At 42.9% G+C, this 26406-nt stretch overlaps 1 protein-coding gene across 1 annotated transcript in view; it reads right to left on the bottom strand.

The window, feature by feature from the left end:
* Positions 1-318: 318 nt before the first annotated feature.
* The window catches only part of LOC133500796 (adhesion G protein-coupled receptor B1-like), a 326242-nt gene continuing 300154 nt past the window's right edge, over positions 319-26406 (bottom strand). Inside the window, exons 29-31 of the mRNA XM_061819933.1 lie at positions 15662-15697; positions 15310-15468; positions 319-1794 (exon numbers count right to left, since the gene is read on the bottom strand). Coding sequence (XP_061675917.1) covers positions 1600-1794; positions 15310-15468; positions 15662-15697 — 390 coding nt within the window. The 3' untranslated portion in view covers positions 319-1599. The remainder of the gene's footprint in view (positions 1795-15309; positions 15469-15661; positions 15698-26406) is intronic.

The following is a 26406-nucleotide window of genomic DNA, read 5'->3' as shown; positions in this document are numbered from 1 at the left end:
ACCCCCTCCAAGGACTCCAGAAAGGGTGGGTACTCTGAAATGCTGTTTGTTGCATAGGCACAACCAACAGCCAGGACCCAAAGGCAGAGGGAGGCTATCCTCTCGTCCACTGGTGTGAGCCCCAATGTACAGGCGCCAAGCCGGGGGGCAATAAGTATTCCCACACCTGCCTGGTGCCTGCCACCATGGGCAACTTTTGAGTGGACATTCAGTATTTCTAGAAGCACAGTAAGCAAGAGCTAAAATCATGATGACCGCTTTTAAGTACATATATTTTTTTTTAATTAGAAATAAGACACATTCACTTTGTGCTCTGAAAACTGTACATTGATAAACAGATGACACCAGGTAAAACAAAAAGGCAAGTTCAGAGGTGTGGGATGGTTCGGTGAGAAAGCCTGATGATGGGAGCAGATTAGAGAACAACCAACAGTCAGGAAATCCAAGAATAAAATGGTTGCAATACAAACACTGGTTACATACTGATACAGAACACCGATATTGTCCAGTATCCTGAAAAGACAGGGAAGGGAGAAGAAGATTCTCATAATAACGCGCTTATTTTCAGTCATGACTCTTCCTCAGAGTATGAAGTGTTTTTAAAGACTGAATTCCACTCTGTTTAAATAATTACAATGCTGTACATCGTGACTCCAAATGAGCCTTGTGCTTTCAGGTTCCTTTTAGGCATCATAACATACAGTATATAATTTTACTGAGTCACATACCTAACTTTAATCATTAAACATAAATACACTCCTTTTTAAAACCAATGTTAAACATTTCATATTAACTATGCTATTCTTATCTGCCAATCTTCCTCAAAAACAAAATATCAATTGGATGTGTTGACTGACTAGCTGTGAGCTATCCCTAATCCTCACAGGTGGCACTGATTTTTTGATAGCGAAGCATGCAAAAATCTCAGAGAAGTTCTATTGGGTGCATGATTTTTTTATTTTCATTTGCATTCCCTCTTTACTTGGTTTATCAGTGCCAACTGTGCCATAGTGCTAAAGTGTTTGAGCTACAATAATTTTGAGTGAGTTCGGCAGGGGAGGGGATTGACTTTAGGAGCATAGTAGTGGGTGCTTGCCAGTCTGTCCTCAAAGAGTTAATTTTTTTCACATTTTTTTGACTGATATTGAGGAAAAACCTTCTTGAGCCACGTAGAACAGCAGTGCTGAATTCGAGAAAGACATGCAACAGTGACAGTAACACTGAATGGAAAAAAAGGTAATTACATTACAACCATTACATACATACTAAACAACAGGTCATAAATTTTCTGTATACACAATGCAGTTGGTGAATCTTGTACTTTGCCAACTTTCTCTTATGTGAGCCAGTTTGGTACTCATGTCTATATTAAGGAGGACAGTTCATATCTGATGAAAACACAATCCAAACATTAAATGAAACAACATAGAAAACACAATACCATACCATCTTATTATTTTCCTGCTAATTTCTTGATTTCATTCTTTTTTAGCTCTCTTTTCTCCTCACATTTGCAGTGCACTTCATCCAGTGTATGGCATGTTGCTCATTTGTCCAAGATTTATGTGAAAAATGAGTTGAGGAAATTTGTTTTATTTATCACACCTCCGTCTGCAAGTCCATGATATCTTGGCCAACCAATGGAATAGTTGCACTTGTTTTCTCCCACTCCACTGTGCGAATTTCACAAGGGGAGGTCACTGCTGTCACCAGATCCTTTCTTCCCCAGGATGTGGGGGAGTGGGTCTTTTGTATGTCCTCCCATGCCCTCTTACTTGGGGTCTGCTCCTTATCCTGATGAGAGGAGAGAACAGTTTTGCTTAATACTACTTAATTTAGATCTACAACTGTTGTTGAATATGTGAGCTATCGAGTTCAAAACCACAGATACAATCAATTGCTATAAAACACTGATTAATTTCCCTACTCACCATTCAGACAAAAGCTCAGTGTTTGGTGTACTGCGAGAGGTTTATGTGGATTTTGTCCCAATTAACTGTTGTGAAACGTTAAGTATTAGCCCAATGTTACGTTTTTTTTTTTCGGTCATTGGTGCTTATGTTTGATTAAAGACTAAAAACAACGCTAAAATCCATTAGTGCAAAAGTGCAAACAACCGTTACCTTGTTAGCTCTCACACCGGCGTATTTTACTATTTCAATCACTCAATTGACTCAAACTTGATTTCACTTTTAATCTGCACGGTGAAAGCTTAGGTTTGGAGCATGTCAGATGCTACACAACTTAAGAGCCTCCTTTGCACAATATATCATTCATCAATTTTCTGAGCCGCTTATTCTCAAAAGGGTCGTGGGAGTACTGGAACTTATCCCAGCTATCATTGGGCAGGAGGCAGGGTTCACCCTGAACTGGTTGCTAGCTAGAGCAGTGCACAAACTCAGGGAATTGATGTGTAATGAACATGAGACATGAAGATGACACCCTGCAGTACAGTGGTCAGTCCATGTTCCCACGGGAACAGGAGGAGAAGAAAGCACATTCATTGTGACATGTCAATGTGAAGTGGATTGGCAATGAAAAGATCAGGGGAAAGAATGGACAGCCCTGGCTAGCAGGGTGGTGCTAAACAATTTAGTCACCACCCCAGACAGATGCTACAAACCAGGAGGTGACTTGACTACTTGAAAGGGTCAGCATTTGGGCCGCCTGGTCGCAACAGTGAATGGATCGGATGGACGCCGACAGCAGATGCGGATCGTTCTCACTCACACGGGGAGAACGTGAAAAATACACATATATAATGAACACCACTGGTGATTGGATTGCTACAAACTTGAATGTCTTATGTTGAATCTGCGTTATTTAATTAAAGGAAAGTAAAGAAACAAAGATTTTTGCAGTGAGCTAATGGCGACAATCAATAACACATGAACATTCAACCGTGGGACGAGACAAAGCTTGAGGAAAAATGTTCCTGTTATTTGAAACGCAATAATTCATAAATCCACTGGTTTAAACCAAATTCATTTTGAGATTAATTGAAAGGATCAAAGGAAGCATGGTCTTGACCGCAGTTCGAGCTCAGGTGTGGAAACAGCCAATGTGATCCCACCTCCAAAGAGAGAATAGCCACACTTGGCTCGCTCTCTTGCAACACTCTCTGGGAACATATGCTCTTCCTGGCCGGTGGTCTGCGCTTCCGGCTCTGTTTAGATCCACTCAGATCTCTCCCAATTAGAGTGAGATGGTCATAACCTCACCGAGATGACACAGACCTTTCAAAGAGCAGCCTCAACGGCCGAGCATACCCGCCTGTGCTCAAAACAGACATAAATGGGGACCACTTTCTGCTTTTACCTTCCTAAGTGCAGTTGTTCCCTCAGAACCCAGATGCTCAATAGGCCTGCTTCGACCTTGGTCAACACCTGTGTTTTAATTGTACTTTTTCAAATGTTTTTATTTATGTATTTGAATGCTTTTAATTGTGTAAACTGCAATGAGTTACCTGGTGTATGACATGCGCTATTCAAATACATTTGCTTTGCTTTTCTTTAGTTTGCTTTGTAAGTGCAGCCTTGAAGCCAACGATATGTTCAGATTGGTGAATATTGGGGTTAAAAAAAGGAGAACAGTGAATCCTACTATGCGCTAGCAATTGCACACTCACTAACTCTCCCCCTTTTTCTTTACCTACAACTCAGCTTCCCAAACCAAGGATCAAATGTCTTAATTTGTGTTATACATTGTCTTATCTTGTCCATTGCTGTAGATTCACCTGTTAGTTCCCATTAAAACGCTGTAACGGAGAACATAAATTGATTTACTGAAGCAATCCTTCAAGGTCTATGAGACTGATCATCAATTAATAGAAGTAAAAGGTTTCTCGTCACTTTTCCCAAGTGTTACACAGAAAATTCAGTGATGTGGTGTCCCATGAATGAAATTTTAGATTTACAATACAAATAAATCTCAAACCAGAATCGACACGGGCGTCGCTCCCGGCGACTTCAACAATTCCAAATTAACCATATTTTACTTAATCTGGTAATTGCTACATTAGTGGTGCCCCAAGTGAAGACATTTCAAGTTCATTATTCTACTTAATTAAAAAAACCCTCTCACATTTTACAAATAAAAGGTATGTCTGTGTTGTTGATTGAGAGGTATCTGTGGTGAGCCCGTCAGGGTGACCATATTTGAGCACTTATAAAGAGAGAAACTTAAGTTTGGCCCTAGTAAAACTAGTGTTGTTGCATTGCAACGGTTATGTGGATATACATTGTTTTGCCGGTGCATGTTTTGACCTGTGGGGAGTTCCTTAATATAGCCTACTTGTTGGAAATGTCATCAAGAAACCACGGACGGGTCACAAATTCTGGGCCTTCAGAAGGTTTCCTGTCTTGTTCCCACTGTATAGCGTATGGAGTAGGTAACCTGACTTGGTATACTGCTCCAATGAGCCTACATTACAAACAACTGAACTGCGTATCTGGTGCAAGCTACCGCACAAGTAGCCATGGCGGAACTGGCAGAAAATCCCAGCCAATATGACAACCTGGACACATTAGAAGAGCTTGTCAGTAATTCAACTAGGAACCTTATCCCAGGTTATGCAGAGTCTGTCAAACATGCAGGTGTTGAAGTCCTAACCTGATAACATCGCCAATCTTATGAATGAAGCTGAACACAAATCCTTTAAAAGATAAAAGTTTCACTCGAACGCTTGGGTGCTTGGCGCCAAATTTGGTGTCTCAGCTGAAATGGAGCGACATAGAGGACGCTCTGGTGAAGTTAAGACTTGAAGCTGAAAAGCATAAAAAGTCCAGACAGACACCACTGCACCTTTAAACCGGGCTGAAGAGCACCTCCCTTATGGAGGAATACAATGAGATGACACAGAGACCTGATAAGCTGACCTCATTGCTGCAGCTGAGGCTGCACAGCCATCTACTTATGGCAGGGAATTACATTATGGTGATTAGAAATCGACACAAGCCCCTATCATGAGCAAACTCATTTCTGGGGGTCGATAGGACCAGTTACAAGATGCTAATGATGAGGTTTCCCACTTAAAAACCAAATAGGTCAAATTTGCCAAGAAACCGTTTAATGACAAACGCTTAAATCACGGACTGAGCAGAGCAGCGAGTGACTCTTGAACTGAGTCAACCAACCAGTGGACTCCAAAGAGATGGAACAGTCCTACAAGCCAGCAAGCCAGGGGTTATCCGGAAAACAGCAAGCAGATGGCAGATACAGAAATGAGAAACCTGCATCTTCTTCTGCATCAAGGTTTGATTTTCCAACCTTTATTTTATTGTTAAATGTTCACACTTTTTATATAACCAGGTCTATTATTTGACTATCTGAAAAGTAGTGGGGAGGGCCCGAGCCCTCTACAATCGCAGTAGAAACCAGCTGACGAATTGCAAAGAGGGACTATGCAGCTACACTGGAAATACAGCATGGCATTAATGACTCGAATCAGTCTGGCACGGATTACGATCGTTCACTAATTACAAAGAACGTTCTGCCCCGGTAGAAAAAAAGAGTGGGCAAGCCGACAACCTCCAAAGCTTTTACTGCAGATTCAAAATAGACACTTTCACACCAAGCAAACACGAAGCCACGCCACAATTCGCACCACCTTCCACTCCACCATTTAACATCCATGAAAGGGACGTGAGGCAGAACTTCAACAAAAAAAAAAGACCTCAACTCAGGATGTTGTGAGTCAGTGAGGAGAATAGTCCGAAGACCTCCTCAATTCCACCAACACGGCTGTTCTATCTTTGGGGTTGAGGTCACCAAGGTGGTTAAAAAGCTCCTCGGTGCCAGGGCCCCGGGGGTGGATGAGATTCACTCGGAGTTCCTAAAGTCTCTGGATGTTGTGGGGCTATCCTGGTTGACACGCCTCTGCAACATTGCATGGGCATCGGGGACAGTGCCTCTGGATTAGCAGACTGGCGTGGTGGCCCCCCTTTTCAAGAAGGGTGACCGGAGGGTGTGTTCTAACTGTAGAGTGATCACACTCCTCAGCCTCCCTAGTAAGGTCTACTCAGAGGTACTGGAGAGGAGGGTCCGTCGGGAGGTGGACTCTCGGATTCAGGAGGACCAATGTTCTTTTCGTTCTGGCCATGGAACAGTTGACCAGCTGTACACCCTTGGCAGGATCCTCGAGGGTGCATGGGAGTTCACCCAACCAGTCTACACGTGTCTTGTGGACTTGGAGAAGGTATTCGACCATGTCCCTTGGGGAGTCCTGTGGGGGTTCCTTTGGGAGTATGGGGTACCGAAGAGTTTGGTCCGCATTGCCGGCAATAAGTCGGACTAATTTCAGGTGAGAGTTGGACTCCGCCATGGTTACCCATTGTCACCGATTTTCTTCATAACTTTCAAGGCACAGCTGAGGCATGGAGGGTGTCAAGTTTGGTGGCCTCAGCATCACATCTCTGTCTTTGTGGATGATGTGGTTCTGTTGGCTCCATCAAGCTGTGATATCCAGCTCTCATTGGAGGGATTCTCAGCTGAGTGTGCAGTGGCTGGGATGGGAATCAGCACCTCCAAATTCGAGACTGTGGTCCTCAGTCGGAAATGGGTGGCCTGCCCTGTCCAGGTCGGGGATGAGATCCTTCCCCAAGTGGAGGAATTCAAGTATCTTGGGGTCTTGTTCACGAGTGAGGGAAGAATGGAGCGAGAGATTGACAGACAGATTGGTGCAGCGTCTGCAGTGATGCGGACTTTGTATCAATCCATTCTAGTAAAGAGGGAGCTCAGTTGAAAGGTGAAGCTCTCAATTTTCGATCTATGTTCCTACCTTCAACCATTGCACACGAACTCTGGGTCTTGAGCGATAGAACAAGATCCTGGATACAAGCGGTCAAAATGAGATTCCGCCGCAGGGTGTCCGGCTCTCCCTTAGAGATAGCGTGAGAAGCTCGGTCATCCGGGAGGGGCTCAGTGTCGAGCCGCTGCTCCTCCGCATTAAGAGAAGAAAAATGAGGTAGCTGGGGCATCAGATTTGTATGGCTCCTTGACACCTTCCTGGTGATGTGTACCGGGTATGTCCCACCAGAAACAAATCCCAGAAACGACCCAGGACATGCTGGACAAACTATGTTTCTCGGCTAGCTTGGGAAAGCCTTGGGATCCCTCCGGAAGAGATAGAAAAAGTGGGTGGAGAGAGGTCAGTCTTGGTATCCCATCTGACCTGACCTGGAAAAGCGGCAGATAATTGATGGATGGATGGATGAATCAATCACTTGGACTGCCTTCAAACTCATTTTGCCTCTCCTCCAGGCTTCATTAGTTCATGCATACCTGTCAATCGGACAACTTGAGAATCAGAATCAGCTTTATTGTCCAAGTGGGTAAAACCACAAGGGATTTTTCTCCGGCAGTCGGTGCTGCCCTGGTACAACATACAGAACAAAGAACAACTAATCAACAAGAACAAAGAACAAGAGACATTTCTATTTACAGGAACTATTCCTTTCAAGATGTAAAATCTTCTTCATTTAGAACAGGTAAGAGATAAGAGTGTCAAAGTTCCAAATTGTGTAAAGCTTTTACAGAGTCCCTTTACGAGTTCTGTTCAACTTAGTGGCCTCCTTACCAAAATGGATTGATACAAATGATCCAGATAGCTGCCGATGCTGCACCAAACTGGTATTAATCTCCTGCTCCATTCTTCTCTCACTCGGGAATAATACCCCAAGAAACTTGAACTCCTCCACTTGGGGCAGGATCTCATCCCCAACCAGGAGAGGGCATGTGCCCCTTTTCCAAATGAGGACCATGATCTCAGATTTGGAGGTGTTGATTCTCATCCCAGCTACTTCACATTTGGTTGCTAACTGCTCCAGTGAGATTTGGAGATCATGGCTTGATGAAGGCAACAGAACCAAATCATCTTCAAAATGCTGAGATGCAATACTGAGACCACAAACCAAACACCCTCTATCCCTGGCTCCGCCTAGAGATTCTGTTCAAAAAGTTATGAACAGAATCGGTGATAAAGGGCAGCCTTGGCGGAGTCCAATTCTTACTAGAAACAAGTCTGACTTTCTGCTTGCAATATGGACCAAACACATGTGGACTCGTAGGGCGAACTCCCATACACCCTCGAGGACCTTGCTGAGGGTGTAGAGCTGGTCCACTGTTCCACGACCAGGAAAAGAATACATTGCTCCTCCTATCTAAGATACGATTTCCCAACGACCCATCCTCTACAGCACCCCCTAAATAGACATTAACATAGAGGCTGAGAAGTGTTATCCACCTGCCATTGGAACACACTCTCTTCTTAAAAAGGGGGACCACCACCCCAGTCTGTCAAACCAGAGGGACTGTCCCCGATGTCTGCATGATGTTACAGACGCATGTCAGCCAAGACAGCCCCAGAACATCCAAAGCAAGGGTACCTACACATTTTTGCCCCAAGATCTACTTGTCAAGAGGCCAGCCTCTCGCGATCTACCGACGGGAGGGTGAGTATGTAGGGTGTGTGGGGTGTGGGGCGCATCGCCACAACTGCCATGGAGACATACGTTAAATAGGAAGCCAGCTTGCTCGAACACACCTGTATGTGCTGATGGGCAGTGACGTGTCAGATGACACCAGGATTGGTCAAACCGACTGTCAGTAAATCGATGCGCACGATGGACGTATTGGCCACACTTGAAATAAGCAACGAGATTGAGGAAAAGCTGTCTTTTCATTTTCTTTTTCTTTTTGGGCACGCGGTCACGCGATAGACCAAAACGGCCTCGGTGATTGACTGGTCGATCGTAATCGACGCATTGGGCACCCCTGATCCAGAGCCTTGAGAAACTCTAAGCAAATCTTGTCCATCCAAATGGCCTTGCCACTAAGGAGCTTTTTAACCACCCTGGTGATGTCCAACCCAGAGATAGGAAAGCCTGTCTCAGAGAACCTGGACTCTGCTTCCTCATTGGAAGGTGTGTCAGTGGGGTTTTGGGAGGTATTCTGAGCATAATCCCCACCAACTCACAACGTCTAGAGTCGCTCAATTCTCACTATACACAGTGTTGAGGTGCACTACTTTCCCTCCTGAGATGCTAGAAGGAGGACCAGAATTTACTCAAAGCCATCTGAAAGTCGTTCTCCATGGCCTCACTGAACTCCTCCTACTCCTGGTATTTTGGCTCAGTGACCACCAAAGCTGCATCCCGCTATGCCATCTGGTTCTCATCAGCTGCCTTGGGAGTCCCACAGGCCAAAAATGTCTGATAGGACTCCTTCTTCACCCTTACGGCATCACTCACAGTTGGTATCCACCAACTTTTTCGGAGATTGCCGCCGTAACAGGCACCGACCACCTAACGACTACAGCTACGATCTGCCACCGCAGCAATGGAGGTGTGGAACATAGTCCGCAAGGTTCTGTCACCCTGTTACATTTCAATATAGTGGACATTAACACCCATTACCGGTATCATCACCCACTAACTGTATCATTTGCATGTTTGGATACAATAAAATACCTCAAGGTTCTCAATCTTATTTATTTCCTGGAGCAACATTCAAATTATGAGACATGAAGTTTTTTTTGTCACTTTTTTCCTCAAGCGTTTCACACATCGAAAGAGACAGAGTAGCTCTTTTTCAGATAAAGGGTTAAAACATATTTCATACTAACGTGGAAGTGAATGCAGGCATTCAACTTCAACAAATTCATGTCTAAAATAATTTTCATATGCCAAAATCCATATACATTACAAAGGTAAACTCACAATGACAGCGACAGCATGTATACTTACAAAATATTTCTTTGCTTATTAGCGTGAAATTTGTGGTATTATGACAATTAGTGACATTCTTCATCAAACCCCAATAATTACATAGGATAGGAATCGTAAAGGAAGGATGGATTATGGTTGACTTGGACTAGAAGGGGTACAAATATGAGGGGAAAGCCCAATGCAATTGTGCGAACAAGGGTAGGAGGGGAGGCAGAAATTAAACCGGTTGAGAAATAAAGCCCAGCAAGTTTGATGGGGATTAAGTCGCTTGGCGGAACAGAGATAGGCCTTGTTTTTTGTTTTTTTTTGGTCAGCCCATATAATAAAAGGTGAACAATCCCCTCCAATGAGTGCCTTCACTCCTCCAGGGCCCAAACGATGACTAGCGGATCACAGTTCCCGATGTTATAATTACTCTTGGATGTAGACAGTCAATGGGAGAATAAGGCAGAGAGATGAAGTTTGGGAGAAAATGGGTCTGCTGGGACAGGATGGCTCCTGCTCCTGTGTCAGAGGTGTCAATCTCCTCCACGAACTGGAAGGAGGGGTCAATGAAATGTTTGAACGCTTGTGATGCAGCAGGGGTCCAATGGAAAGGTGAACAGGTGGAAGTGAGACAGGTGAGAGGTATGGCAACCTTGCTGTAGTCATGAATGAAACGTCGATAGATGTTGGCGAAACCCAGGAATAGTTGAAGCTCCTTGCGGGTTGAGGGGATGGAACTATTAACGACTCCTTGGATGTTTGTTGGGTCTGGTTGTAACTGCCCTTTGGTGATGTAGCCTGAAAAGTGACCTGAGGAAAGGTGGAGTTGGCATTTTTAGAGTGTCACAAAAAGGCAGTTTTCGAAAGGCATTGTTCTTTGTGGGACGGGGAGAAGATGCATTTTTTTTTAAGATAAGTGAAAACAAACTGGTTCAGCATGTCAAGGAGGACATCATTGATGAAAGTTTGAAAAATGGTAAGGGCGTTGGTTAATTCAAACAGCATGACCAGGTACTTTAAGTATCCAAGAAAAGGGTGTTTTGCATTCATCCCTCCATCTAATGCAGATGAGATGATATGCATTGCATTGATTTGATTTGGTGAATATTTGGGTGTCACAGAAGGCTACAAATGAGGGGTCAATAAGGGGCAGTGTACTTTTTTTTTTTTACAGGGATATCGTTGAGGCATCGGAAGTCAATACTGGGATGGAGAGAGGTATCTTTCTTTTCTACAATGAAGAAGCCAGCCCCCACTGGTAATGAAGAAGGGTGGGTGAGACAACAAGCTAGGGAGTCAGGGATATAGTTTTCCATAACCTCATATTGGAACAGCAAAGATTAAAGACGTGGCTGAAGGGAAAAAGTGCTCCCAGAAAAGGTAAATGGTTGGAGTCATAGAGACAGTCGGGGAGGAAGAGCGATGACGAGGTCCTCGCTGAACACGGGGTTTTGAGGGTGATAATCTTATGGGAGTTGAGAGATCCATCCATCCATTTTCTTAGCCACTTATCCTCACAAGGGTCGCGGGGAGTGCTGGAGCCTATCTCAGCTGTCAACGGGCAGGAGGCAGGGTACACCCTGGACTGGTTGCCAGCCAATTGCAGGGCACATAGAGACAAACAGCCGCACTCGAAATAACATAAGGGCAATTTAGAGTGTCCAATTAATTTGGGATGGTTTTGGGATGTAGGAGGAAATCGGAGTGGCTGGAGAAAACCCATGCAGGCATGGGGAGAACATGCAAACTCCACAATAGAACACAACCCTGGACCTCAGAACTGTGAAGTTAACGCTTTAAAACTGCGTCACTGTTATTATTATTATGATTATTATTTTAGTAATTTTTAGTATTTTAGTAAGGACCTCAACCCTTAACTGGATTTACTGGGACTAAGTATATGTGAGGTATGTATTTATGGTGTACAGAATATGAGACAGTAAAATGCTAAATGATTAGCAATCACGATAGATATTAGCATGCTTGCTGCCATAGTTCCTCTGTTATTATAAAGAAAAAAGTTTGACCAACAAGCAGTGACACAATCCATGTGATCCTCCAAGTAGCTTATCAGGTAAGAGAACCTTGCATAAGGGCCAGACAATGTACCCGAATAAATAAAAAAGAAAAAAAGAATAAAGGAGGGTTTTGTATTACTAATGTTTCTCTTTAGAGTGGAACTACGGTGCAGTACATGTACGGTGTAATACACTGGTTAAAAACTCGACAGAAATTTCGCCTTCTCTATGGGGATGCCAGCAGGATACCCCAGACCAGGGGTGCTCAACGAGTCGATCGCGATTGGAGGCAGTTTTGCTCAATCATGACAGCGTGCCGAAAACAACAACAAAAAAAGACATCAACTGTATTCACGCTAGTCAGCGAGTTCCCCCCTATTTTAAGCCATCGCTTTTTTCTTAAAATAAAAAAAACTTGAGTATGGATGCTGGAGCAAAGAAGAAGACAAAAATGTATCACTTTCATTCGGAATGGGAGGCAGACATTTTTTTCACGGTCATTTTCGAAGTGCGTTTGTCTCATCTGCCAGTGTAGTTAAATGTGCAGCTGCATTTTTTAACCGTTCATGGAAAATACGAGACTGAGATTCCGAGCGAGTTGAGAATGAGGAAAGTGAACTAACTAAAATCCCAATTGGCCGCACAGCAGTCACTTTTCACACAACATAATTCGACAGCAAAAGCCGCCACCGAAGCATCGTTCCGGGTTCGTCACATCATTTTTAATAACAAGAAGTCCTTCAAAGACGGAGAGATGGTAAAAGAGGCATAGCTGACTCGTTGTTCCGATCTTTTAAAATTACGGCAGGAATATTATCTTCAATAAAAGCTCGACAGCTGTCAAGAAGTACAGTTAGATGGCACTGTGAACCTATGGCTGAGAACTTAACCCAGCAAATGTGGAAGGACATCAGAGATTGTGAGTGTTTCTCCCTGCACATGAATCTACTGACGTGAGTGACAGCTCATGTGTGCATTTTCATTTGTATGTTGTTTAGTGATCATCAACGTGAACTCAGATAGTTACAAAAAATGTTCATTGTTAAGTATGTTGTGTTGTGCAATACTGGCTCATGCGGTTTTGCAAGGCACACAAACATACATTAACACAGAAAAGAATCCTCAAAATACTTTGAAATAAATATGTTTTCCATTGTTGTAGTGGGTAGATCTTCGTGACTTGGTCATTCTTTTTCATCATTGGTCATTCAAAAGAAAACAAGGTCAGACCCCCCCACCAGCCAGCTCTATGTCTCGATATTCTCAATATGTGCCCTGCAAGTGGCTGGCACCCCTGCCCCAGACTCTTCACCTAGAGCTACATTTATTTCAAAGGACCTGCCAGAACTCATCATTTGCAACTGTAACACTGACTGTAAGGCACCTTGTAAATAGTAGAGGCTGCATTCCTTGCATCTCTGTAGATGTCGTGGCTCATGTTCCCACAGTGGTGCAGACATCTAAATAGACACTTATTAAAACATTGTAGTTATGACATTCCATGTATCGCTAAACTGATTGACATAGTTTAATAGTGTTCTCACTATCACTATCTCATTACTCTGATCGTCTGAATCCATCACTTTATTATTACTTAAATTTGAGTAAATTTGTGAATGGACTGTTTTGGCATCCAGTTCTTAAAATAAACAATTCTCAATTCATAGGGAGGGGAATACTGTTGTTTGCTTGAACATAAAAAAAAAAAAAAAAAAAAACCTTTTTATTGGATTCCCGGACCCAAAAAACATACAGTTTGAGACCAAATTTGTCATGATAGCTAGAACAGAGGCAAAGACATGGGCATATCAAGTATGATGGCGGCCTCTTTGAATAATTGTATGTATTTTAGGAACAACATGTGAATTCACTTAGCATAAATGTATTTCAATGGCCCTGAGATCCTTCCACACCAAAAAGGTGACACAAAAATTCACCAAATTTCTACACTTCACTATATATACTACTAGAAGCGAAGAACAAAAAAGGAATAGCAGACAACTTGAAATCTAAAACTGCAGCTTTCAAAAGAACACTTACATACCCTATACCCAGCCAGCCACACCATGACCACCATCACACACACTTATGCATCGACCATTCATAAACAGGATGAGATAAGTAGCTTCAAACTACATAAGAACAACAAAGTGGTGGGCCCAGACCTTGTGTTCCCATGCTGCCTCAAAATCTGTGTGGACCCGCTTGCCCCAGTGTTCACACAGAGCTTCAATAGAGTTCTAGTCCAAGAACACGACAATGGCCCAGAAAGGATCCTGCTAGTGGACTTCAGCTCTCCGTTGAACATTATCAGCCCCAAACTCCTCTCCTCTGGTCTTTTCCAGCTCAGTGTCTTGTCTGCCATATGCCAGTGGATTCATAGACTGGTGACAGGCAGGACACAGCAGGTGAGGCTGAGGAACACCACCTTCACCACGGGGACACCCCAAGGATGTGTCCACTCTTCGCTGCTCTTCTCTTGCTACACTAACAACTACACATCAATGCACACAGCTGTAAAACTCCTAAAGTTTGCAGATGACACCACAGTCATCAACCTCAAGAAATAGTGTGATGAGTCCTCATATCTAGAGGAAGTGGAGCGGCTTGAGCTTTGTGCAGCCGACACAACCTGGACCTAAACACACTCAGGATTCTTGAGATGATTCTCGATTTCAGGAGCATCCTTTGCCACAGCTACCTCTCAGAGTGTCCACCTTCCCTGTGTCAACTGTCAAGATCTTATTTTTTTGGGAATTGCAGTGTCTCAGGACCAAAGTGGGAGACCAAGATCAACTCCATCCTCCAAAAAAACATGCAGAGGATCTACTTCTTGCAGCTTCTGAGCCTATTGAATCAGTCTTGCGTTAATCCATCAATGTCTGGTTCGGTGCTGCCACAAACAAGGACGAACTCCAACTACAATGGACAATCAGGACTGCTGAAAAATTTGTCATACCTTCCTACTCATCCTTGAGGACTTGCATGCTGCCACTAACTAAGACGAGCGCATGCAAAATCCTCTTGGACCCTCCACATCCTGGTCACCACATCTTCCAGCTCCTTCCCTCAGGTAGGCGCTATTTAGCATAGCAAAATATATGGGCAGTCATTCTAGCGGCTTCTTCCCTATTGCCATTAAATTGCTAGAGGCTAAGTGACTCTCTGTAGTATGTTTTTATGTCTCAAAAGTCAAAATGGCTGTCTTTTGTTGTAATAGAGCAATTGCAACTACTTGAGATAAATTCCTTGTGTGCTTATATATGCTTTGCAAATAAAGAGGATTCTGATGGGCTAGTTTTTGTGGACTGTCACGATAATGTGACGTGTCACTTCAGATTTTTTTTCTTTTTTTTTAATCGATTGCACTCCTCTGGGAAGACGTTCCACAAGAAATTACCTTTTTTTAGTTTATCAAGAAAGGCATTATGCGAGAGGAATTTTTTACTTTTTTGAGGTTAGAGGTTTGCGTGGATATACGACACAACCAAGTTTTTAAATTTGGCTAATATTAAATGAAATGAGAACATCATTAGCTGGCACTGTGCGTGGGGTGCAGAACATAAAGTCAAACTTTTTACACTTGTGTTGGTCTTGTCGCTGCAGTTAGAGGACACACTCCATCTTTTGGAAGCTTTGGCATCAACAGGTCGAGACTCTACATCCATGTTTGCACTGTGAATCTTCCTGTTCAGGTCCTGAAACATGTCCTGGTGGCGTTTCCGGGTGTGCATTATCTTCTACACAGGAACATTGTACATTATGCACAAGGGAAATAGCACAGACCCCCTATCAATTCCACTTTTTTTTTATCCTCTTATCAATCACTAATGAAGCGTCAAGGCATACAGTGAATAATTCAAACAGCTATAGTTTATAATTCGAATGATACATATCCAAGATTTGCATTTAAATAAAAGAGACTAAAATTACCTCAAAGTCAAGCTGTTCATAGCGTGATATTTGCCTCTGGGGGGAGATGATACAGACATTTTAATGATGTGTAAAGATATGTGCCACATGAGAAGATAAATGTGTGAGTATCCTAAATACATTTTATTGTGGTGGACAGTGAATAAGGGATTTTCACCAGAGGAGAGCAGTGAGTCACGAACACAGAAAACAACGTTTGTTGCTGAGCATTCTGGGCCCATTGGCAAAAGTTTCCATTAAACCGATTGTGACCGAATGACCTTTGAGTCAGTTGTCACTGAATAGTGAGGGAAAACTTGACCTTCAGGCAGCTCACTTGCTCTAGCAGCTGCTGCCTCACATGCCATATGTGGAAGTGATTTCTGCCCTGGAGTAAAAACACACCAACAGACAGATGTTGACGCAAATGTTAACCATGTTGCCATATCTTTTGACTGCAGTCAGCACTATACATTGAGAATAAAATCCAAATATTTTCAATTGGTTTTCCAATGCCATCTTGACTTTTTCTGGATATTTATTTATTTATTTTTTGGCCAGAAGATGATTGGTCTTCAAAGCATAATAAAAAGAAAAAGATGAGGATGTCCAAATGTATCAAACTGATGTGTGGAGTATATTATATACTGTATATGTGCACACTCACACACGCATTTACACAGACAAAAACACTCACAGTCCCATCTAAAAGCATTGGAAGAACAAGGTTAAATCCTTTATTATTGTATAGTGACGACATTTAGGTTTCATACCAAAGGAAGAATGTGATCCAAAAATTCTGAATTGCAGCTTTTTATTTTATGGGATCAACATCCAGAAGTGTTCAACAACCTTTCATTTGAATTCACCCAGTTTTCAAGTGAGCAGAAATATTGTAACAGATATTCTTAAATCAAATTAAAGTGAATAACATTTAATATTTGGTGGCATGAACCTTACTTGCAAAAACTGCATGAAGCCAATGATCCACTGACTTCACCAAACTACTGTATTCTGTAAGATAAGCCTACACATTTCACAGAGGCCTGTGAAATGTATCACCTCATGTGTCATAAATCTCTTTTAATAACTCTGTTACTGTGCAAAGATGCGTGTGTGTACTGTTTGTCTATGGGAAGCTTAAGAGCTCAAAGTGACTGCACATTTATGATAGCTGCATTCTTGTGGGTTTTTGTAACAGGAAGAACTGTGTCTAATCAGAGGACACCCGGCCTTGAGAAGATTAACTGTCTCTGCATAACAACTTTACTTGTCTTGTGAAACCTGCTCTCCCCCGCCCTATGTGTGAAACTCAATAAAATGTGTGGTTTTGGGAAAGCTCGGAGAGAGTCTTACGTGCGGGCGTGGAGAATATGTTCTTCTCCCCCCGAGCTCTCCCCAAACTGCAGTTTGGTGAAAAACAACTCTGCCTCTGTCTCATCATTTTATCCTGGTGCCGGAGCCTCTGGGTCCACATTGAGCAAGAAGTCCGTGCTTTGGACCTAACATATTCTGATTTCGAAATGGTTTTCTAGCTTTTTATGCAGTTTCGCGTAAATGATAGCCTGTAATTTGAATTGTGCCTAATAAAGACATCTTCCCTTATGACATTTTCGGGGGTCCTTAGGTCAACAAATATTTTGCAGCATACCGGTAGTACACCTACCAGAGGCGTGGTGGAGGTAAGTGTGCGTACTATATGCATCACGCAATGTTCTCTGGTTTATGGCTGCCAGTGTACGTAGTGTACATATTATGTAATGTTCTCTGGTTGGTTTATCGCTGCCAGCGTATGTAGTGTACATACTACGGCCCTCTTTGTGTCAGTGACAGTCAACCAAGCAAAGTGCTGACCAAAGACATCTTTACTTATTTTGGAACTCAATACGCACAAAAAAACGCAATGGATTAAAACGCACATTGTGGATTTTTGAGAAAGTTAAAGACTTTTAAGGTGCCACCAACACGTAAAGCATGATTTTTAGTATGTTTTTAATGAAAAAAAAAAAGGCAGCCTGAATGGACTCACCAGTGTGACATTTGTAAATGATGTTGTAGGCAATAGGGCTGCCACTGGGATGTCGAGGGAGACTTCCGCAACTTTGCACATGAATGACAATTCTCAGGTCATTTTTTTTGTAGACAGTGAAAATGCATTACACGCAGGGTTCAATGAATCCATTCCACATTGGAGAACATATGCAGTTTTCATAACAATATTCATTTAAAAATGTATTTCGGCATGTCAATGGCACTTTAAGTCTAATTTATAGTGCAGAAAATATGGTAAAAGGCACTTAAGCAACTAGAAACACCCATCAGTCACATGTTCCAATACTTTTGAGTGACTTTATAAAAAAAATTAAAAAAGATACTCCGTTCCGAGGTGTCTAAAACAGTGGTTCCAAGCCCCTGTCCGCGAAGCAGTACCAGGAAATGAGGCATGTTACCGGGCCAAAGAGAACAGATGACAAATTTATAGAATTTCTGTTGTAATGGGATTTGCCTGACAATGTTTTTTATTGTGAAGATTGAATGGATCTTCTCTGCTGCAACAGTCAACAATCATTATTTTACAGAGCATTTGGTTTCATCCATTAGTGTCTTTCTTGAGTCTTGGTTTGAATTTATTTTTACCGGTGTTATGTGAAGTTATTTTTCGTGACAAAATGCTGAGTTCTGCTGTGTACTCATCAAAATCAAAGGCTCCATGCTTAAAACTGGAAGTCAGGTTTAACCTTGCACCGATAAACATTCAACGTGATAAAACAGTATCAAATAAATGAATAAACTTCTTTCCTCTATAGTTCCCACAGCTCTGCACACCGCGTTTGTTCATAAAAATGGGACCGTTCCATTCTTCAGGCATCTTCTCACCCTCTTGTATTCTGTTGAACAAGATGATGAAAAACCTCACAGCCACCTCTCCAAATTGCTTCCATACCGCCACAGCTATGTCACCAACTTTCCTTCCATTTCTCATCCTCTTCAGTGGCTTTCTATCTTCCCCCTTATGAATAATTGCCATTTCCTTGTCCTCAACACTTGCCTATTCTATTCTTCATTCTCCATCATTTTCTTCTTTCAGCAACTTCTCAAAGTATTCTTCCATCTATTTAGCAGACTACTGCACCAGTCAACATATTTCCATCTCTATCCTTAATCATCCTAACCTGTTGCTCATCCTTCCCATCTCTCTCCCACTGTCTGGAGAACTTGTGGAGATCATTTTCTCCTTCTTTAGTGTCCAACCTGGTGTACGTCATCATACGGCTCTTGTTTCACCTTCGCCACCTCTAACTTTGCCTAATGTCACAAGACCTGAAAGGAGAAACACCACTGGAGGCTTTGTCACTCTGCTGGTGTGACAAAAATCATCAATCCAAAGGAACCCCCCCATGCGTAAAATGGGTTGACCAAACTGAAGTTAAAATGTGGTGGTGGGGGGGGCAAAGAAAAAACAGATCTGTAAAGATTGGAGATATGTAGAATCAAAATCAGCGTGCGCTATCGAACCCCTCAACTATTTGAGAATAGAATTTGGATTCACCAGCGAATTCATGTTAAAAGGGAATAGAGATCAAAAGGCTTGAGGAAATGAAAAGAAGATAAATAAAAATGATTGGGAACAAGCAAAAACATAGCTTGCATTGGCCCAAGCCAGAGATCAAGGCCAAAAGAAAGAAAAAACAATTAAAAAACACAGAGCAAAGGATACTCCTGTATCACAAACAGGAGGATTAAAGAAACAGGACTTGTAACTCAGGAACCGAGACAAAATATTCCTCTCCCACCCAGACAGGGAGAGGAAGTTGGGGAATGTAGTTTGGTACTGACTGCACCTCCGAACCCATTAATTAGTGTGTATCCACCACTTCCAGAATCACCACCGCTATATTGAGCATAATCGACAATTAAAAAACTAAATCTGAGGGAAAATAAAAATAGGAGTGTTTATTGAAGTACCACATACACAAAGAGAAGTTGTCGTTAGTAAAGAAGAAATTGAAGAAGAAACAGATGCTTTCCCTGTGGTGGCTGTTGCCAAACCCAGAGCAGTACAGCCTGGACCGGATGATACAATTCTACACAACAGAACATGGACTATGGAAGATGTTAAAAAGGCAGTGGAGGGTGAAAGTCCAACAGGTGTGGATGGATGCACTGAGAGGAGATTTGCATCCTTGCAAAGGCAATTTGAATGCATTAGACAATCAAAACCACAGTCTGTAATATAAATCTCACAAACTTGAAGTTAGCGTGAGAGCTTTCGAAAACCAAAAATGAGATTCAGAAGGAGAGGAGACTATGGGATAATTGGTAGAACCAAACAGAAAGAAGGAGATTCGTTTGATGTTGTCAGGATGACAGAAGTGTTCAAACAAAATAGTGCATTCGTTGACAATGGTAATGATGGCAGTCCATTCAATCAGCAATTCAAAAATACATTACACGCAGGGTTCCGGCACAGCTAACCTGCAGGGCGTCAGTTGAAATTCAGCTACTGTGGGTTGAAGATGAAGAAGAGGAGGAAAGCAGATTTTTTGGCAGAGAGTGGAGGAAAGCACACAGCCTACTTGCACTCACAGGTGAAGACTACTCCAAATAGTTGGGAATCCATTGTGTGTTATCCTGCCCCTTTCAGAAGCTTGTGCAAAAGGACACTCCCTAATAAAAGGAGAAGAGGCAAGCACAGTGTGTCCAGAACTGTTATGAGACTGTAACTGGTTGCACTCTCGTTTATTCTCCCCACAAGTAAAAAGATAACTTTGCTTAGCTGCAAGTCTCCTTGTTTTTTAAAGGTCTAATCCAGAGAAAATTTATTTTATTTTTCTAACATACAAATGTAGCTAAAATTTCCTTTAAAATATTTTAAAAATCCTCAACACAACAAAAATGAAATAAATTAGCGTCAAAGGCAATCTCAAGATTTTGTTCGAAATGTCACTTAGATTTGGCAAGTTCTGGCACGCCCCGGAAAGTGACGTCACGGCAAGGCAACATTTAGCCAGAGTGAAAAAGCTAGCAACGATAATGAGGAAGTGTGTTGCATTTGACTGTTCTGTGTTAAACCCTGACGAGTCCGCTTAAATGAAATGGCCGAAACACGAACAGACAGGCAGGTTTCTGGACGAGGTTTGTGACGATAAAATGGGCGCATTGGACTTCCAAATCAAAGTGGACAGTAATATGTTTCAAGCATTTTACGGAGGACTGCTTTGAAAACCCGGTACAGCGTTCACTTGGCTTTGGTAGTAAGTAAGTACATATGTGTTCAATTGTTTAGTATTGACAAGTATCTACCCCGTTTTAAATGTAAGTACAATAGCGATATATATATATATATATATATATATATATATATATATATATATATATATAAACTAATATCCGTATCCATGTGATGATGACGAAATTTGGACAATGTATAAAGTTAGTATACTGTTAACGCTGAGGTCTTCCTGAAATTCGATTACGGCAGTGTGTTCTCAAGTGTTAGGTGCATTATTTAAAATACAGGCTAAATCTTTAAATGCAAAATGATACCGAAGGTTTGGATTTTTGTTTTACGCTGACTCAGTCGCTAGTACAACAACAAAAACAAATGACTCACTGTTGTGTGCAAGCAGCATCAGACGTTTGAACGTGTTTGAATTAGATTATTTCGTCAACAAAGTGTATGTAGATTTCACCTACTAGTCTGTGTTTTGGGTGCAAAGTTCCACGTCAACTTCGTCAGGTTTCGCCAAATCCTGTCCTTACATTCGTCAACTCCGGTTTGAACATATATGGTTAAATTACACCTGCATGGGATGTTTTTTGAACATAGGAAGAATAAGAAAATTTGTCCTCTTAAATTCCCATCTCTTCCACGCAGCATTCTGGAGATTATTGGTTTATTGTCACTGCCGAGTAGACCTCTCCAAGGTGTTATGGGTTGGGTCCCTTATCTATGTTGTAGTTGTTTACCTGCGGCGGTCTATGTGTAGCCGCTCACTGTGTTCCATGTCCTCGGAGTTCAATAAACACTCATTGCTTCGGAAACCTGTGTGATCTCTTATCCACGCACAAGAAGCCAGTAGCATTTACACATTCAATAAAAACTTCTTCATCACTGCTGTCTGTCTAGATCCCACTCGGGTGGTCTGTGTAGGAAGCCATTTCTGTACTAGGGTTGTCTTTGCAAGACGTCACACAGAAGCAGCTTCAACAAAGCCTCGGTTAGAAACAGACATTGAAGGCATTTGGATTACAAAGAAAATGTGCATTTTGGCGCTAATTTATTTCATTTCTGTTGTGTTGAGAATTTTTTAAAATATTTTTTAATTAAATTTTAGCTACATTTGCATAATAGACAAAATACATTTCCTCTGGATTAGACCTTTAAGGTTTGTCATCAGGGTCTGGCTTGATAGACCTGAAAAACAATTTCTCTGACCATCTACTGTATGATAAAATAATTTAAATCCCTGCCCCTAAACTTCTAGCCTTACTGCCTTTTAACCTCCTTTCTTGGATACACAAGATATCAACCTTTCTCCTAATCATCATTTCAACAAACTCCTGAACTTTTTCTGTCAAGCATTCATAGTCCCTACACTCACTTGTATGCTATGTGCATTCCTCTCTTCTTCTACTGATGATTCTGCTTTCCTACTCTTATTTGTCTTCAACACATTGTAGCTGAATTTCCACCAATTTCCTGCAGGTTAACAGTGCCAAGGCGGATGTGAATAACCTGGACCATGACAGATCAGGTTTGGGATTCTTTAGATGAATCGTCATCTCCATCCATCCATTTTCTGAGCCACTTATCCACGCGATGGTCGCGGGGGTGCTGGAGTCAATCCCACCTGTCATCGGGCAGGAGGCGGGGTGCACCCTGAAGTGGTTAAAAGCCAATCCCAGTACACATGGAGACCCACATCTGTCCTCGTTGTTGAGTGGCGGCACTCACAATCACACCTAGGGGTAATTTAGAGTCTCCAATGAATGCGTGTTTTCGGGATGTGGGAGGAAGCTGGAGTGCCCAGAGAAAACCCACACAGGCACAGGGAGACCATGCAAACTCGACACAGGCGGGTCCAGGATTTGAACTCTGGTTCTCAGAACAGTGAGGCGAACGCTCTATGTCCCACCGTGCTGCCGTGAATGGTCATATTTGAACATTTTTAAGTCGGATGCCCTACCTGACACAACCCTCAGCATTTATCTGGGCTTGGGACCGTCTACAGAGTGCACTTGTTTGTGCCCGCATAGGGCTGCAAAGTACACTAAATAACATCAGAAATTAAGTTATGTGTAATAATGTGATAAGACACGGGAAAAAATGTTTTGAACACACCAATTGCTATTTATTTAAAACTGTGTACAAAAGCCTTTGTTTGCAAAGTGGTCTTAAAGATGGCTCCTGAAACTAAACTATAGTCACTTACATTCCTCTATGCAAGCAGTCCTCAAATCTTGAAGGGTCTCTGGTTTTTATGGACATGGAGTTCCAATTCTTTCCATCCATCCATCCATCCATCCATTTTTTGAGCTGCTTATCTTCACACGGGTCGCGGCAATGCTGGAGGCAATCCCATCTGTCAACGGGCAGGAGGCCAGGTACACCCTGAACTGGTTGCCAGCCAATTACAAGGCACGTCGAGACAAACAGCCACACTCACATTCACATAAGGGCAATTTCGAGTGTCTAATTAATGTTGTATGTTTTGGGGATGTGGGAGGAAACCGGAGTGCCCGCAGAAAACCCACACAGGCACGGCGAAAACATGCAAACTCCACACAGGGCGTAGTCGCTGAAACAGGAATGTGAAGGGGCTGGGAAGCGGTCACCGTAGCTGCCTAAATCGGAACATGAAGCAGCTGGGAACCGGTCGCCGTAGCCGCTGAAACAGGAACGTGAGGCAGCCGTGGAGGGGTTTTGCCAACAAGACATCAGGTGGTCGTGGACGGATCGTCGCCAAGATACGGTCGTCAGGCGGCCGTGGACAGGTGGCAGCTGAGACGCGGTCATCAGGCGGCCATGGAAGGGTTAATGCCAGGACAGGAACGTCAATTCACGTTTGTGTCCACTGGGTCCATGTCTGGCCAGTTCATTCTGTCACGTACCATCGGTACGGGGAAGGACCCAAATGCAGGACTCTGAGACAAAGGCATATTGTCCAGTGGGTTTTATTGCAGAAGCAGTGTCTGCACACGGTAACACAGGGAAACTCAATGAACTGGCAAATGCCCGTGACGTAAACTCCTACATAAATAGATGGTTCATTAACATGCCGAATGCGCAACAGCTGTGATGAGTGCCACAGAGTGCTGCAGCCTCGCTCATGGCAAACACTCCCAGAAATCAAAAGCATCTCCACACACTTCCCATTGTTGAACAGTGGGACCGGGTCCATGGCCCACTTGCAAAAATCAAGGATGATTTCCTTCATTTTTGTGTTTAGTGTGTTTGCCGAACACCACTTTGAAAATTTTCAAATCTCATCTCTGTAGGCAGATTCATCTCCTTTTTTAGATGAGCCTGATCATGGTGGTATCATCAGGAAACGTGATGACGGAGTTGCCGGGATGGGCTGGTTTGCAGTCATATGTGTAAAGAGAGTTTCGCAGGGGGCTCAGTACACAATCTGGAGGGGACACAATGCTGAGGATGATTGAGGAAGACAGGTGTGGGCCACGTCTCACACACTGTGGATGGTTTGTGAGAAAGTCTTTAATCCAGCAGCAGATGGCGAGAGATAGTCAGAGAAGGACCCTGAGTTTGTCAAGCAAAATACCTAGGATAATGTTATTAAAGGCTGGGCAAAGGTCAATGAAGAGCATCCTCACATAGTTCCCTTGGTGTTCTAGGTGACCCAGTGCAGTGCAGAGAGCTATTGCGCTCGCATCCACGGTGGACAGGTGTCCTTTGTAGGCAAACTGGTAGGGTCCAGTGAGGGAGGGAGTGAGCCCCTTATGTGACAGGCAACTAGCTTCTCAAAGCATTTCATGATCACACATGTGAGTGCAACAGGCCCATAATCATTTAGACTGTCAATGGCTGACTTTTTTAGGGACAGGGATTATTGTTGCAGATTTCAGGCAGGTGGGAATGGTTTATTATGGTTGATTGGACAGGGAACTGTTGTAAATTTTTGTAAAAGCACTGCTCAGCTGATTACCACAGATTTTCAGTACCTTCCCGGTCACTCCATCTGAGCCAGCAGCTTTCCTGATGTTTATTGTCATGAGCGCACGTCTCACTTCGTGTTCCTGAAGCACCAGTGTGCTGCGGAAGAGGCATCTGTGTTTCCGGCATTCCTTTTTCTTTTCCTTGTCCCATTAGGGGTCGCCACAGTGTCTCATCTTTTTCCATCTAAGTCTATCTACTGCATCTTCCTCTCGAACACCAACTGTCCTCATGTCTGATGGATTAATTGGATATAGAGTTATCTCATATTTGCTCTATTGGTTATTTTTAATGCTTCTTTACTTAATGTGATGCAATCAAGATGCCCATTGGGTGCCATGGAGATGTTTGCTATTATGTGCTTAAACAATGAGATGCAATCAAGTTACATTGGGTGCCGTGTAAACACCAGACAGTGAAGTGCCGTGGTAACACCAGGCAGGGATGCAGCAGACAACATAAAGACTGACGATCTCGAGAGGCTAATGAAGACATAGCAAAGATTCACATTGGCTATTTTCACAGTTGCTTTGTTTGTCATATTTGCTAAGTTGTGATGTGGACGGCGGTGAGGAATAAAAAGGAGGATTCATGGAGATGTGGGCAGAACAGATGGAAATTGTGAAAGGGACTCATCCCACGTTCTCCTCGTGAGCAAGAAGTTCCTCTTGTTTTCCTTCCTTGTTAAATTTTACTTTAAATGTCCTAGGTTGCGTGTGCCTAGCTATCACTGGATGCTATCACCAGATACGTCACTGACCATGTCCCTGACTAAGCGATCCCAGACTAAATGGCTCCGTAAAACCTGACAATGTCTTCCCTCACAACATCCATCAACCCTCTCTTTGGTCTTCCTCTCGCGGTTCTGGCTGGCAGCTCCATCCTCAGCACCCTTTTACCACTTCCTGGACCTTCACACTTGACTCTTTTACTCTTCCTTCTCTCTCATTTTCTTGATTCAGCACCTCCTCAAAGTATTTTTTCCATCTATTTAACACGAGACTGGCACCAGTCAACACATTTCCATCTCTATACTTAATCATCCTTTCCTGCTGCACATCCTTCCCATCTCTATACCTCTGTCTGGCCAGCCTGTAGAGATCCTTTTCTCTTTCTTTCGTGTCCAACCTGGTGTGCATGTCATCATATGCCTCTTGTTTAGCCTTCACCACCAGTACCTTTGCCCTACATTGCATCTCAAATATATTCTTTTCACCTCTCTTCATCCTCTCAGTGTCCCACTTCTTCTTCGCTAACCTCTTTCCTCGTATGACTTACTGTAATTTGGGGTTCCACCACCAAGTCTCTTCTGCCTCTCTCTCTGATCACCTTGGCCATAGTGGTTCAGTCTTCCGGGTGCTCCTCCTGTCCATCGAGAGCCAGTGTCACTTCTTTCAGAAAGGCCGCACAACATTCTTCCTTTCTCAGCTTCCACCACATGGTTCTCTGCTCTACCTTTGTCTAACGAATCTTCCTACCCACCAACAGAGTCAGTACGTGAACCAAGCACTGCTTGCAGAAAGACTTCTACAAAGTGAGAAAAAGAAAGTTGACGCGTTTCTGACAGGAATACGAAATTTATGGAGCT

Source organism: Syngnathoides biaculeatus, chromosome 5 (assembly GCF_019802595.1).
Source record: "Syngnathoides biaculeatus isolate LvHL_M chromosome 5, ASM1980259v1, whole genome shotgun sequence".
NCBI classification, from domain to species: domain Eukaryota; kingdom Metazoa; phylum Chordata; class Actinopteri; order Syngnathiformes; family Syngnathidae; genus Syngnathoides; species Syngnathoides biaculeatus.
Note: the sequence above shows the minus strand (reverse complement) of the source record. Positions and strands in the feature narration are given on the sequence as shown.